The 13079-nt window shown below is 42.4% G+C and overlaps 1 protein-coding gene across 3 annotated transcripts in view; it reads left to right on the forward strand.

Moving 5' to 3' along the window:
- FAM120A (family with sequence similarity 120A) overlaps nucleotides 1–13079 on the forward strand; it is a 116656-nt gene that overhangs the window by 58321 nt on the left and 45256 nt on the right. For all 3 annotated transcript variants that reach the window (XM_007056886.4, XM_037905776.2, XM_043550313.1), the window contains exon 10: nucleotides 10051–10225. In XM_007056886.4, the coding sequence (XP_007056948.3) occupies nucleotides 10051–10225 (175 nt within the window). The remainder of the gene's footprint in view (nucleotides 1–10050; nucleotides 10226–13079) is intronic.

Below are 13079 nucleotides of genomic sequence, written 5' to 3' on the forward strand. Positions count from 1 at the left end.
CCTGTTTTTAGATGCCTCATCCTCCTTTCTGGACAAGGCTATATTGACACTGGGTGTCTCCCCACCAGAAGACTACCACAAGGCATACCAGGACTTGTTAAAGTGTGTAGCCTCAAACTTGGGGGTCCAAGTGGAAATCGTCAAGGAGGCAACACATAGCCTCTTAGGCTGCCCCTCTGGCCCTACCACTACATGAAGCAGTCATGGATCTGATCAAGGCCCTATTGCACACCCTTGCCTCTCTCCTTCCTGACAGCAAAGTGCACAGAGCGAAAATATTTTGTACTGGACAAAGAATACTAATTCCTTTTCTCACACCCTTCCCTGGGATCCCTGGGTATGCTGGCCACCAACAAAAGGGATCGCCAAACATAGGCAAGTTCTACGCCCAAGGCAAAGGACCCAACGAAATTGGGCTTGTTCAGTTGGAAGGCATATTCCACAGGGCGCCTACAGCTCCGCATAGCAAACCAGCAAGCTTTGCTGGGTTGCTGTGATTTTAATATGTGGGAGTCTTATGTCAGAATTCAAGGACCTGCTCCCTCAGGACTCTAGACAGGAGTTTTCTTCCCTAGTTGAGTAGGGGAAACTGTGGCAGGTGCCTCCCCTTGAGGCCATTGATTCCACGACCAGATCAATGGTTACAGCGGTAACAACGCATTGGAGCTCATGCTTGCAGTCCTCTGGGCTACCCCATGAGGTGCAGCAAACTATGTGGGACCTCCCATTTGAAGGATCATCGTTCTTTTCAGAGCAAACAGACATTGGGCTACACAGTCTTAAGGACTTGAAGGCAGCCTTGAAATCCCTGGGACTCTGTGTACCAGCAGGGTCAAGGAAACAGTACAGGCCACAGCAGATGGGCCATTACTTTTCTTGGCCACTCAGACAGGATCAGCTGAGGAGAAAGAGCAGGGGGTTCAGGTGCAGATCTCTTGCCCCATCTTCCTCAGCAGGTCCTGCGCAGTCTAGCCCCAGACACTCAGGATCTTCAGAGTGCTCATTTTGACAAGATGCTTGAGGTCAGCATTGCAATCCCCTTGATATAGGATCCAGGTACCCCCTTGTTCTCCAATTGCCTTTCCCACTAGCTTGATGTCTGGACTCTGATCACTTCAGATGGTTGGGTTCTCAGCACAGTAAAACTGGGTTAAACCATCCAATTTCTGTCTACTTCCCCTTCCCCCCTCCTTCCCCCTCCCTCTTCAGGGACACTTCTCAGGAACATCTGTTGAAACAAGAAGTCCAATCCCTCCTTCGGGTGTGAGACGTGGAAGAGATTCTGTTTCACCTAAGAGGAAAGGGGTTCTATTCCTGCTAATTCTGAAAGCCAAAGGTGGTCTCAGACTCATTTTAGACACTGTCGTCTCAACTGCTGTCTCCAGAACTTAGCGTTTCGCATTGTTTCCTTGGCTTCTGTCATTCCCTCACTGGATCCAGGGGACTAATATGCTACTCTCAGTCTGAAAGACACTTACTTCTACAATTCGATTTTTCCATGGCCACAGATGTTTCCTAAGATTTGTAGTGAACCAAACTCACTACCAGTTTGTGGCGATTCCATTCGGCCTGTTAGCTGCCCCGCAAGTCTTCACCAAATGCATGGCAGTAGTAGCAGCCTCTCTCAGAAGAAAGGAAGTCCATGTATTTCCATACCTCGACCACTAGCTAGTCAAGGGCTGATCTAGAGCTCAAGTGGAAGCGGACATCTGTCTCATTCAATTCACTCCATCCCCTCTCTCTCCGTCGCTCACTCTCCCTCACCCTCGCTTGCTCATTTTCACGAGGCTGGGACAGGGGGTTGGGGTGTGAGAGGGGGTGAGGGCTCCAGCTGTGGGGGTGTGCTCTGGGGTGGGGCCAGAGATGAGGGGTCTGGGGTGCAGGAGAGGGCTCTGGGCTGGAGCAGGGGGTTGGGGTGCGGGAGGGGGTGAGGGCTTCAGGGTGCAAAAAGGTGATCTGGGCTGGGGTAGGGGGTTGGGGCATGGGAGAAGGTTCGGGGTGCGAGCTCCGGGCGGCACTTCTCAGGCGGCTCCCGGGAAGCAGCAACATCTCCCTCTGGTTCCTAAGTGGAGGTGCGACCATGTGGCTCTGGTGCTGCCCACACCTGCAGGTGCCACTCCCTCAGCTCCCATTGGCCATGGCTCCTGGCAAATGGGAACTGCTGAACTGGGGGCGGGGGCAGTGCGCAAACCCCTGTGACCCTTCATTCACCTAGGAGCCAAAGGGAGATGCCGGCAGCTTTCCAGGAGTTGCGTGGAGCCAGGTAGGGAGCCGGTCTGCACCGCCAACTGGACTTTTAACGTCCTGGTCAGCAGTACTGACTGAAGCCACCAGGGTCCCTTTATGACCGGGCGTTCCGGTTGAAAACCAGATAGCTGGCAACTCTAGTTGTCCTGCGTCTCCCTGGGGTACGCGGCGAGCGGCAGTCCCAGCAACTCCTCAGCATCGGGCATGTCACGCAGTCCTGGTACCTTACGGTCTCCTTGGCCATAGTCTTCCGCAGGTTCCAGCTCCAGCAGTGTTCTGGAAGCATCTGCTTCTGTTGGCAGCTCCTGCTCAACTGAGCTGCAGGGCCCGCTTCTTATACTTCCTGTTCCTGTCCTGCCCTTCTGCATCCGGTGTGGCGGACTAGGCCTTCCGGGTTCCACCCACCAAGGGGCATCTGGCTCTCCCTCACTGTCAGTCTCTGAGGGAGGCCACACCCCTTTGCTACTCTGCCCCATTTCTAAAGGCTTGATTTCCCAACAAAGTAGATACTGAAAATCAGTTTTACAAAAATGTGCATCATGCTGTAATGTTTGAATGGGGGGTTGGAGAAAATTATGTAAACTTGCCTTTCCCCCACACATTAAATATAAAGTGTACAAGTAAAACCTAATACAGTAAAAGCTGCGTTATCTGGCACTTTACCAACCAGAAAGCTCTATAAACTGGCATTTCTGATCTTCATTGAAAGTCCAGTTTATAGTCCGGTTGGCATGGGGCCGGTAGGCTCTGTGCATGGCTCCCTCAAAACGGCGACATGTCCCTGCTGCTCCTAGGTGGACGAATGGCCATGAGGCGTTCGGTGTGTGGGAGGGGGTGAGGGGCTGGGGATTGGGGTGCGGGAGGTGGTGCAGGGCGTGGGCTCTGGGAGGGAGATTGGGTGCGGGAGGGGGCTCAGGGCGGGGGTTGGGGTGTGGGAAGGGTTTCGGGGTACCGGATCCGGGTGGCTCTCACCTTAGGCAGCTCCCCGCAGGCGGTGACCTGTCCCTGCTACTCCTAGGCGGAGGTGTGGCTAGGTAGCTCTGCGCGCTGCCCCCACCCCAAGTGCTGGCTCCACAGCTCCCATTGGCTGGGAACTGCAGCCAGTGGGAGCTGCAGGGGCGGTGCATGTGGACAGAAGCAGTGCGCAGAGCCGCCTAGCCGCACCTCTCACTAGGAGCAGCAGGAACAGGTCACCACTTCCAGGGAGCCGCCCAAGGTGAGTGCTGCCCGGATCCAGCACCCCTCTCCCACACCCCAACCCCTTACCCTAAGCCCAGTTCCACACCCAAACTCACGGAGCCCATGCCCAGCACCCCCTCCCGCACCCAAATCCTCCCCCCCCTTAGTTAACTGGAATTTTTCATTTACTGGCACCCCCCATTTCCCTAACATGCCGGATAAAAAAGCTTTTACTGTACTTGACTTACACATAAAAATGCTTAGCAGTGACTTTTTTTTTTTTTTTAATTCACAGAGGACTTGTGGTTAATTGCATATCAAAAACTAAAACTGTATACATTTCTCTTATCTTGTGAGCATGGATCCTAGAAATCCATTTGTCGTGGAAAAATGCGGAATATGCATTTTTACAGAGAATTTTTAGGTTTTACATTTTGTGAAAAAATAATAATATATGCTAAATGTTAATTAAATTTTACTGAAAGTACCAGTGTCACTTATCAGTGCGCATAACCTCTTCCTCTTGTGGTTGTTTTTTTATCAATGCGCTTTAAATTTATAGTGGATCCGATTTATCTGATCGACCAGAGCCAGTTCGGATAGTCAAAAATTGGAATAATCATGAGGATTGGCAAAGACCTTTGTATCCCTTAATTTAAGATGGAGTGGGGAGGTTGGGTGGTCAGCACTGGGTGGCTGCTGATTTGGTTAATACAGAGAGCCGGATAACGGAGGCTTGGATAAACGGGGTTCTACTGTATATCAGTAAAATATTGTGTTCATCTGATACTTATATATATTATGACTAGGGAAACTAAAGTTCAACGTTTCATTTTAATTGCGGAAAACTGTGGATTTTTGGTTGTGTTTTTTTATTGGAGAATTTTGGGGGGGTTATCATGGTAAACTAGGATTCCTGCTTGTGAGTTTACCTCCGTTTCTAAATTATATGAACAATGCACAATGAAGTTTAACACAAATTTCTGTGCTGACTTCAGGTATTTACTATATATATGTTAATTTGGATTTTAACTACTTGGTAGCAAAATATCTCCCATCTAAAGCTTTGAGCACCCTTGATAATCTTTTAAAAATACACTAAACAAACCTATTAATTACCCTGGCAACAAGATAAATATAATTTCTATAAGTCTACCAAAATTGGCAAATCAGACACTTAATTTTGAGCTTCTAAATTTTCTGTTAATCTTTGCGTAGCTTATTTTTTGTCATGGAGCTCTGTTTTTCCAAATATTTGTTTAGCAATCTATTTCAGTACAAAAATAGACATTAATGCAGTGTAATAATTGAGAATTGAAATGTGTAAGTGTACCTGCATCAGAGTTTAGTTTTGTATTTCATTGTGTTTCAATTCTCAACTATAACATACACTTTTGATACACGTTTTCTCCATTTCATTTCCTTATCCGTAAAAGGAAAGCACGGAAGCGAAGGTGGGTGGGACAAATGTCTGATTAATTTCTTTATGCAAATAATCAAATGCTATATTTGATGTTGTTGTTTAAACGTACTATCTGAAAATGTGATCATAGAATGCAGAAAAGTATCCAAGCAATTAAACATCAAAAGAAGAATTATCCTAAATCAGGGGCGGCCTGAGCCTGAGAAGGAGCCAGAATTTACCAATGTACATTGCCAAAGAGCCACACTAATATGTCAGCAGCCCCCCATTAGCTCCCCCCTCTCCAACCTGCAGCGCCTCCAGCCCGCTGGCAGCCCCATCAATCTGTGCCTTCGGCTCCCTCCCCACGCCTTCTGCCCACCGCGATCAGCTGTTACGCGGTGCGCAGGAGGCTCTGGTGGGGAGAGTGAGGGCATGGCAGGCTCAGGGGAAGGGGTGGAGTGGGGGCAGGGCAGGGGGTTGAGCACTGAGCACTCCTTGGCACATTGGAAAGTTAGCATCTATAGCTCCAGCCCCGGAGTCAGTGCCTATGCAAGGAGCTGCATATTAACTTATGAAGAGCCACATGCAGCTCCGGAGCCACCCCTGTCCTAAATTGTGAGGAATCTGTTCCAGCAATAAATAAATAAATAAACTTAGGGACTCTTGCATTGAATACAGTAGGGCAATCAATATTTAAAGACTGATCTGTTTTTTCAGTGAATAGAAATGCTATTTGACATCTGTAGGCAGGGTCCAATGTATTATATGATTACATTGCCATGTAAATTGTTACGTAATTGTGGATTATTTTTAAATGGCCACATAATTGTTTTCCAGAATCTAAAGCTTTCATTTGTCTCTAGCCCTCATGTTTATGGGGAAACCTTAAAAACATAAACTGAGTGTAACTGATGCGGTGTTTTCTGAGTTTGCCAAGAGCCTAAAACAAAGGTCTGAGAGGTATGAACTTCATTGTTCCTCTCTTGGGTGTGAACACTGAAGTCTGCTGACAGTTTAAATTACCATTTTATCAGAAACCGTTAACTAATATGCTTATTTGTCATTGCTGGATGGTAGTGGTAAATATTGGGGAAGGATGCAGTGGAGCAGCTAGTTGCTACCAAGGATTATTACTCTCCCATTTCAAAAATTAAAAACACCTCTACCCTTCCCCTAAATGGAGGGGAGGATACACAGTTCATCCCCTTCCAAGTACCAAAAGCCTTGACTACTTCCTGGGTATCAAACACAACTTTCATACCTTCATGGATACCAAAAGCCTCAATGACCCCCTCCCGAGCTTCCAAAAATCTGCATTTCCCTGCCAATTTCTACATCAGTACAACATTCTGCAGCACACTGAAAACCTAAAATCTGAGAGGAAGGGGATTGATGTAACAGTATTGTGTCATGTTGGCTACCTTCCCATGTGACTTCAGAGCTGTTGCTGCTGATTGGAATACAGCTTGTAAGAAATTTAATTCAAAAGAAAAAGACAAAATAAAGTTTTAATTGTGGGTAAAGTACATGAGTTTATAAACAAAATATTGAATACTTGTACTCACTGATGTGTTTGTATAATATGTAATACTATAGAGAAAATTGGGATTTTAACATCTTAAATTGAGACTCTGAGGGGAAAGGTAAGTTAGTAGTGAATGCTTTTAATTTTCCTAAGAGGCCTATTTAAAATAAAAAAATTGGGGAGGGTACAGGTTGGTTGACCCTGCTGGAATCTTACTAGGGACATATACTACTCTTGATCGACTTGTGCAGTTCACATTGGTATTGGTGGCATTTCTGTGTGTACGTGATAGACAATAGTCTATGACCCTACAGAAATTATTGGTGCAGTTTGTCAGAATAGAATAGGAATAAGGAATAGTTAAGATTTAAAATTAACAGATAGAAAGTGATGTTAGTTGTTTGCCTAGTAACTCTTAATTGCCCATTTAATTTTAAGTGGTCTCTTACTGCATGTGTGAACCCCTTATGCTTAACAGTTTGTACCAGCCTAGACACTCTGGTTACATTCACCAGACCTGAAGAAGAGCTCTATGAAGCTTGAAAGCTTGTACCTTCCACCAGCAGAAGTTGGTAATAAGAGATTACCTCATCTACCATGTCTCTCTCAGTAAAACTAAACACAATCAGCCTTTAAAGCCATGGGGGTGGTATAATTTGTGGTAAGCAGAGAGAAGTTTGCAGTTGAGCCTCTGTCAAAACATACATTTAAAATCTACTTTTGCTAAATTTAACTTATGTTTGTCCTTTTAGAAGGGAGGAGTAACTTTTGTGGTTGAAAAGGTTTATAGAAGCTTATTTGATAGGTTATGTCCTTATTATTTTCCCCATAAATTTAACACAGTCTAGTGATCTTCATCCTTCTGTATGTTCAGTACAATTTCCCTAATTTCAAAATCTGAAGACAAGATAACATGTATAGACTAATTTAAGATGCTGCCTTGTGTAAATTACCCTAAAAAAATCACACCACTGTCCTTGAAATGGAAGACAAGACTGATTTTCTAATTCCAAGTGTTCAAACGCTTATTGATATGGTATATTTATAAGTAGGGATGTATGAATCTTTGATCTAAATACAAATCCAGACATCTTAAAATATGAATGAATCAAACATTGATCTACAGAACAGAGTAAGTCTGAATCGCCACAGTCCAAGGACATTGCAGCTGATACGTGGACCTAGAGTAGTATAACTCGGGTGTTCCTCAGCCTAACTTCTACTTGTATTGCTAGTAAATTTACAGATGAGCCTTTATGTGACACTGGAATGTTTTGATGGCAAGCACACAGGCACTACTATTTTGATAACTTAAAAAATATGCTAAAGGCATTGTAGATGGCCAAAAATGGCAATCTTGTTCATTATGGAAACACTGTTAACATTAAAACAAAAACAAAAAAAGCTTTCAGCATTTGTAATATTTATAGGGTGAGCTGTTTGTACACACCCTGCAGCTGTGCATTCATGATGATGATTTATTGAAAACTGATCAGTACAAGTTTGGTGGTTGCATTACACCCTCCAAAATCTATAACAAATGGAGGGATATAGGATTGTCTATAGATTACTTGTTCAGGATATGGTCAGAAAATACAAACCTGCCTTGATTGGAAAAGTACTCACCTTGTAATTCTCTGAAGATCTCAGCAGCATTTGTCATGTAGAAAACTCCCCAAGTTCTTACGATTTTTAGCCTCAAAAAGCATATATAGTCTGGCATGTGTTCTCTGCCCTACTCGGCATGGTCTAACAATAAATATTTCAGGGGTTCCAGAACATTCTCCCCATATCTTTTAAGAGCAGGAAGCAAGAGCTCTGCCCTAACCTTCTAATTACACAAAGATTGCAAAAAATATTTCTTCAAAGTGACCAACATTAAAGCTCAGAAAGGGGCAAATGAGTAAGCACTCATACAGAGGGTAAACATATTCCTTTCTATTAAAAAACCACCGAACTCTTGAGGGGGGACATATGGGTGAGTGTCCAGTAAGATACAATCCTCAAAAAATCAGAATTACAAACAGTGGAGAAAAGAGCAGGGGAGAAAAAAGCATATTCTAGAAAACATCAGATATGACCACTTAATGGCTTGTAGGATGCATCCCAAGAAATGAATGTACTTTGTGATTCTCTAGCTTCACACTAATCAGGTCATTCTAATATGTAGTCAGACAGCCACACAGATGTGATCTTTGTGGGGGAATCTTGATTAGGGCACTGATGTCAAATGAAACTAGAAAGTTGAATGGACTTCTTACACTCGCTCATTGAGCAACACAAGAGAAAGTATTGAGATACCTGGTATACAGTGGCTCAAAATGGGCATTTTTTAATCTGCTTATTACTCCACAAAGACTCCAAGCCATGGGGGGGCTTTAATAGGGAGTTGAAGTGTCAAACCCTGTAAAAAGCCTGACCTCAAAAGGTTGGAGAGACATTGATCTACTTTTGTGTTCTCCAGGAGCCCCCGAATGTCTCTACGATAGGAAGAGGTTAGTGATAGACTGAGACAATTAGAGTAAAGAAAATAGTCCATGTCTAGGTTAATAAGTGATACATCTGGGCCCATTTGTACCTCATTAGAAAATTGCTATAAAAATTCTTCCAGGTTAGGGCTTGTAGAAAGCAGTCAGGTTGGACCACTTGCATAAAGACACTATGCTTGCAGAGTTCTGCCCTGTCAAGAGCCACATTGAAGCGGGGAGAACAGATACTAACATTATGACGTCCTTGTAAGGTAGATAGTATTTATCTCCCACATTACAGAGAGCAGATTGAGACAGAGTTAAGCAACCTGCCCCAAGCCAGTACAACCAGGGACTAGAGTTGTGATGATAAGTCAGACAGCCCTGGCCCTCAGCCCTGTACTCAATGCTGCCCTTTCTCAAAAGTTTTTATCTGCAAGAAGCGCTATACTTATGTAATGGTATTAATCCTTTTTCATAGTGAACACAAAAGTAAGCTATGCACTTTATTTTTATTTTAAAATTGTATATTCACCTTATGTATCTTTTCAGTTATACAGCATTTTAAATTAAATTGTTCACTTAGTGCTTAGTAGTCAAAACTTAGTAAAAGCCATGCAAGGCATTAAATGGATAGCTACATAGCTTTACTTAAGGCATATTTTAATTACAAGTATACTTCTAAATTTCTAAAGCAGCTTTTACCGATTTTCAAAATATTGTCATATCTGACTTTTCCTGTTAAGTCTTTGAATGCAATTTGACTAGTGTTTGGGATCCATTTAAAAAAAACAGATTCATCATGTCGCTAATTGTTTCTTTACTGGTAAAATGCTCAATTTTGAATATTTTTGCTATATTAATATATTTCTTGACTATTTAAAAGGCTTTGCGTCACCTGCATAATTGTGTGTATCAGTGACTGAGAAGCAAAAGTCTGTTTCAGACTGGGGGGAACTACGGGGAAGATTTTCAAAATCTCTAAGGTATTTAGGAGCATACAATCAGTGAGGCATGTGCTGCTAAGTCACTTGCGATTTTGAAAGTAGTCCCTAAATTCTAGCTTAACTCTAGGCATCTGTTCTTCAAATATATCTTTTGTATTGATTAAATATATGACTGAAATGGTTTTAAAGCAGGATTGTGTTAGCATACTTACTTTTATGTTGAATGGAAAATATATATATACATATGTGCAATATTATTCTGCTTTCTTCCATGCAAAGGGTGAAATCAAAATTGCTGTTTCTATTGAAGACGAAGCCAACAAAGACCTGCCTCCTGCTGCTCTGCTTTATAGGCCAGTTCGTCAGTATGTTTACGGAGTCCTGTTTAGTTTGGCAGAAAGCAGAAAGAAAACTGAAAGGCTTGCTTTTAGAAAGAACAGACTTCCACCAGAATGTATGTACTCTAGCCATCGTTTTTCTCTTCAAAACTCCATAATCTTACGCACATTTTCAGTATGATCAAAAATGAGAGTAATTATTAGGCTTTCATGAATGTCACTGAGATAAAATTTTAATGTTCTGTCAGGACAAAAGTGGCAGATTTTATGGGTCCTTATAAATAAATTACTTTATAATCTTTTTTCTTACTATATTTATTCTCTGTAATTGTTTAATGACTATAAAAGGAGTCAATAAGCAAAATTGGAGGTTTATAGCTGGAACACTAACATGAAAGAAAATGTATAGTCTGGCTACTGCCTGACTTTTCCTGAATAGTCTGTCATTTTTGGTCCTGGTGTGCTCTTTAGATTCAAAGTATTAGGTTAGGAATTGAATGTAAGAAATTTCTCTTCCTTTCTCACACAAATATTAACATAGTTTTCACAGAAATGTTAAATGCATATGTCAGTTTTCTCTGTTTTTCCCTCTGCATTTCCAAAATACTCTGTCTAGTATATTTCAGTGGAATTTAGTTTTGTTTCTCTTTTTAGCTTTCAAACATTGACACATGAAAATTTTATTTTTATTACACTGTAGTTTACTTAGGCTTCAGGTACAGCAACTTAGTCATAAGCCAACTAACAATTTAAAAACTGCACTTTTTTGTGAGCAGATTTGTTACAGAGGCCATTTGCTAATGCAGTCAAAAGCATGAGTGCTAGTGCTGACATTAATCAGATATACACATTTTCAAATCTGTTGTTGCCAGTGATTCATTTCATTTGAGAAAATCTCAGTTTATATATGGAAAGGTTTTCTTAATGTCAAACACATACCAAAAAGTGGTTAAACCTCTGTAACAAGATCTTGGGAAGGTTAGGGAAAAGCAAAGTATTAAATAGATGATTGTCAACAGGAGAAAAGGTAACATATTTATTTGTAGGATTCTGCTGTCAGTAGACCAGATTTAAAAAGCAGATATTTAGATTTGTTTGTTGTGAAGATGTCATTTGCAATCTTTGTCTAAGGCTACATACAGTAGTCATTTGTATGCCTTATTTTCATTTACACCCCTCCCTCCCACCAATTTTTAATTGGAACAAACTATTGTGAAATATTTTGTGACCCTTATAGGCAGGAGGAGAATGTTTCACTGAGATTCAAAAGCCATAAAGTAAGAAATAGTTTTGAAATAAGTAGTCAAATTACCCCTTTTCTGAGTCTTTTTTTTTTTTAAATCCACCTCTTTCTCAAACAGAATAATTTCCAAACTCACAAGTTCACACATGTAGATTCTAGACACACTTGTGTTAACAGAGTTTTAGGAGATTGGCTTTGAAATAAAGTTCTGTGCAATGTTCATTGTTGCTGACTTGGATTACTGTCCTTGAAGCTGCTGTATAGATTTACTTATGCATTTATTTTATGCACCTAAATAGCTAAAGTGCTTAAAGCTGTAAGTGCTGAAGCCCTTAACTATCTTAGCTTTATGCAGGTTTCCTTTTTTCTCTTGAAAAACTGCACAGAGTTCCCTAGAGTTTTTGAGCTACTTGGCTGGGTCCCCCTCTTCCCTCCTTTAGTTTACACTGCCCTTCAGAGTTTCCTTAGTCTGTGGAGGCAGAAGTTGCTGCTGACTTAGCTCTCACTATCCTCTGGTGTTCCTAGTAAGGGTGGCACTGGTAACAAGGAAATAGGGGTACCAACTCTCACTTTTGGTCTCCTTAAACTTTTATGTTACTAGAAGTAAAATGTCTCTTATTTCAGCCAGTTCAACACTTATTGACTTGCCTTAAATTTCTGAATCACTTCTGTTGGCTATAGTCATTTGCTTCTGTGAGTAGAAAACTCCTAGCAGAGGCTGTCTTTTCCTTTTAATGTAGGAAATTCTTGTGCAATGTTGTTGTGTGTTTATTGCAGTAGTATCCCAGCTCCCCAATTGTGGTTGTGGTTCTTATTGTGCCAGGGTGCAGTACCTGTAAAAAGACACAGAACTTGAGCTCAAGAGAAGTTCAGTTTTCAACTCTGCCCAAGCATGTTGGTGCAAATAAGGATTATAAGTAAGAAATACAGTGGGTTCCACTTAATAGTAATCCTGATATTAATGACTTCCGGTTAATAGCAGCATTTTTCCAGGAGCCAGTTCTGTCCCATTTACTTTAATAATATTTGGATATTGGCAACGGGTTGTCGCGTATGACAACTTTTTGACATGCCTTTCTTGCCTGCAACACTGCAAACCTGCCAGCAGCTGGGAGGGGAGGATCTGGACAGGGCAGCAGCAGGAAGGGGCGGGCTGCAGCCTGGATACTGGTGGCTTTCCTTGGGGAGTAGGGATGCTGGGGCCCTGCAGGACTGCATGGTACCTCTGTGCTCTCCGGGCTGTGCCCTACTCTGGCACCAGGGGACTGATCTCAGCATGTCCCAGTGCTTCTTTCCCTGGCTGCAGCCCCATAAACCTGCTTGTGGGGCTGCACCTAGGGGAGGAAGAGCTGAGAAGTGCTGAGCATCAACTGCAGACAGGTTTGTGGGGTTGCAGGGAGAGGTACCGGCACATCCCAGCGTTCTCTTCCTTGGCTGCAGCCCTGCAAACCTGCCTTCCACTTATCTGCAGCCTCCAGATAATAGGTTCTTTTTGCTGGGAACTGAAAGATTGTTAATAAGTAGAATTTACGGTAATGTTAATAAGAACATGCAGTTTCTGCAGAATCTAAAAAGACAAAAATTAAAGGGTAGAGGCAAGAGATAAAACATACAAGCGAAGTGCTCAGGGTTGTGATGGTTACATGGTAATTTCATGTAGGTTTTTTCAATTTAAAGTATTTTTATTTCTTTATTTTTTATTATGGTAGCCAGGGGTATGGCAAAAT

This window comes from Chelonia mydas, chromosome 7, assembly GCF_015237465.2.
Source record: "Chelonia mydas isolate rCheMyd1 chromosome 7, rCheMyd1.pri.v2, whole genome shotgun sequence".
Classification (NCBI taxonomy): Eukaryota; Metazoa; Chordata; order Testudines; family Cheloniidae; genus Chelonia; species Chelonia mydas.